Source organism: Alosa alosa, chromosome 13, assembly GCF_017589495.1.
Source record: "Alosa alosa isolate M-15738 ecotype Scorff River chromosome 13, AALO_Geno_1.1, whole genome shotgun sequence".
Lineage (NCBI taxonomy): Eukaryota > Metazoa > Chordata > Actinopteri > Clupeiformes > Clupeidae > Alosa > Alosa alosa.
This window is the reverse complement of record NC_063201.1, coordinates 31,433,497-31,435,199: the sequence shown is the minus strand read 5'-3', so window position 1 is coordinate 31,435,199 and position 1,703 is coordinate 31,433,497. Positions and strand designations below refer to the sequence as shown.

General features: G+C 47.2%; 1 protein-coding gene across 1 annotated transcript in view; it reads right to left on the bottom strand.

The window, feature by feature from the left end:
• Window positions 1–585: 585 nt before the first annotated feature.
• The window catches only part of tex10 (testis expressed 10), a gene marked incomplete in the record, with an annotated part of 12,269 nt that continues 11,151 nt past the window's right edge, over window positions 586–1,703 (bottom strand). Inside the window, 3 exon segments of the mRNA XM_048261988.1 lie at window positions 586–831; window positions 933–1,143; window positions 1,554–1,703. Of these exon segments, the coding sequence (XP_048117945.1) occupies window positions 736–831; window positions 933–1,143; window positions 1,554–1,703 (457 nt within the window).

Here is a 1,703-nt window from a genome sequence, read left to right as displayed (position 1 = left end):
TCTAAGATGTTTACTAGATATGACAGCTAGGCAGAATATACAGGACAGAATTGATCATGTAAATATCCTGGTGCTTGGGACAGATGAACAAGTACATGATTCCAACGCATGTAGTTAAGCAATATGGCATGAGTGAGAGTGGGCTTGGTAAGGACATACCCATGGCTGTGGTTCAGACGGAACTGCTACAGCTCTATAGCTACTTGCTTGTCTATATGTCTCATGCTAAATGTAACATTCATCCTGTTCCATTTTCGCAATTCCTGTCAAATGTGACGTTATGAAATCGATGCTCTCTTGTTCTGAGTGAATGGGACATTCCCATCAGAGTGATCGTGGCAGACAGTGCTAAACAGTCCAAGTGGGGAGGTCCTGTAATACCCCACTCTGAGATGCCTCTTCCCCAATCAGAAATTAATTAAGAGCTCGACCCGACCTAACTATTTAAATGAAAAGTTAAGTGCAATGTATGGTGTTTTAATCAAAACATAGTTTAAATACCTAAATGATGATACTTTAAACTCTTTGGAACATAACTTGGTCACAGTTCATTCATTTTTTTATTCATTTATTTTGTTAAAAAAAAACTTTTCCTTTTTTAAAAAAAAGAAATAAGTATCAAAACAAAACAAAGAAAAAACACCAAGTGTGAAGGAGACCAAGGTGTATGGGGGATGGGGAGGAGAAGAGAAGAAGTCATGATGGGGGCAGGGCTTCTGCTGAGGTTGGAGGGGTTTAGTAGAGGTTACCACGGTGACCAGACAGTGTGACACTGTAGCAGTACAGCAGGTCGGTCAGCCACTGTTCACGAGACTCCCCTCCACAGTACCGCTGCAAAGCACACACACAGCACAACATTTGGCAAAACTGGTATCAATAGCATCTCTACTGAAACAAACCTTTTCATATGGTGTCTGTGTCTGTGTGTTTACCGTGAGCTCCTGGATGATGTGCTGCAGCAGAGAGGCGTTGGTGACCATGTGGTTGCGCAGGTGTGTGTGCTGCATGAGGAGCGAGAGGATCTGCGCCAGCTGTGGGAACTCCTCCTCGCACATGTCGCACACGCGCAGCGACTGCAGCAGGAGCCGCAGCAGCCGGGGCACGCTGCTCAGCGCCGCCAGGCACGCCCCCCACACCGCCTCCCTATCAGCACACAGCAGTGCCCAGAGTTACACCTGCCCCGGCCAATCAGAGCACTTTCACCCAGCCAGGCCCGCCCCCAGACACAAACAGTGTTCCAAACAATGACACTGACAACAATGACACTGACAACAATGACACAGACAACAATGACACAGACAACAATGACACAAGGCTTACGGTCACCCAAACACACTGTGCCTGCTGGTTTGATGCCTCCATTCAAACTGAAAAGTCAAAATGCAGGACTGACCTGCTGCTGATTTTCTTTGATGAACTGGTCAATTTTACATGTCAATCAGCAACAATACACGCAAGCATAAGTCACTTGCTTCAAGCTACATCAAAGCTTTTACGGAGGCATTTGGCAAACTGTGTGTGTGTGTGTGTGTGTGTGTGTGTGGGGAGTGTACCTTTTGTGTGCACTGTGTTCCAGCTGCAGGAGTAGACTGAGCATGCTCAGACAGCAGTCAGACAGGAAGTGCAGAAGTGTGTCGCTGGGCAGGAAACTCAGATCCAGTAGGCGGGCGACCACCCTCAGGACAGCCGCACACACACCGTCG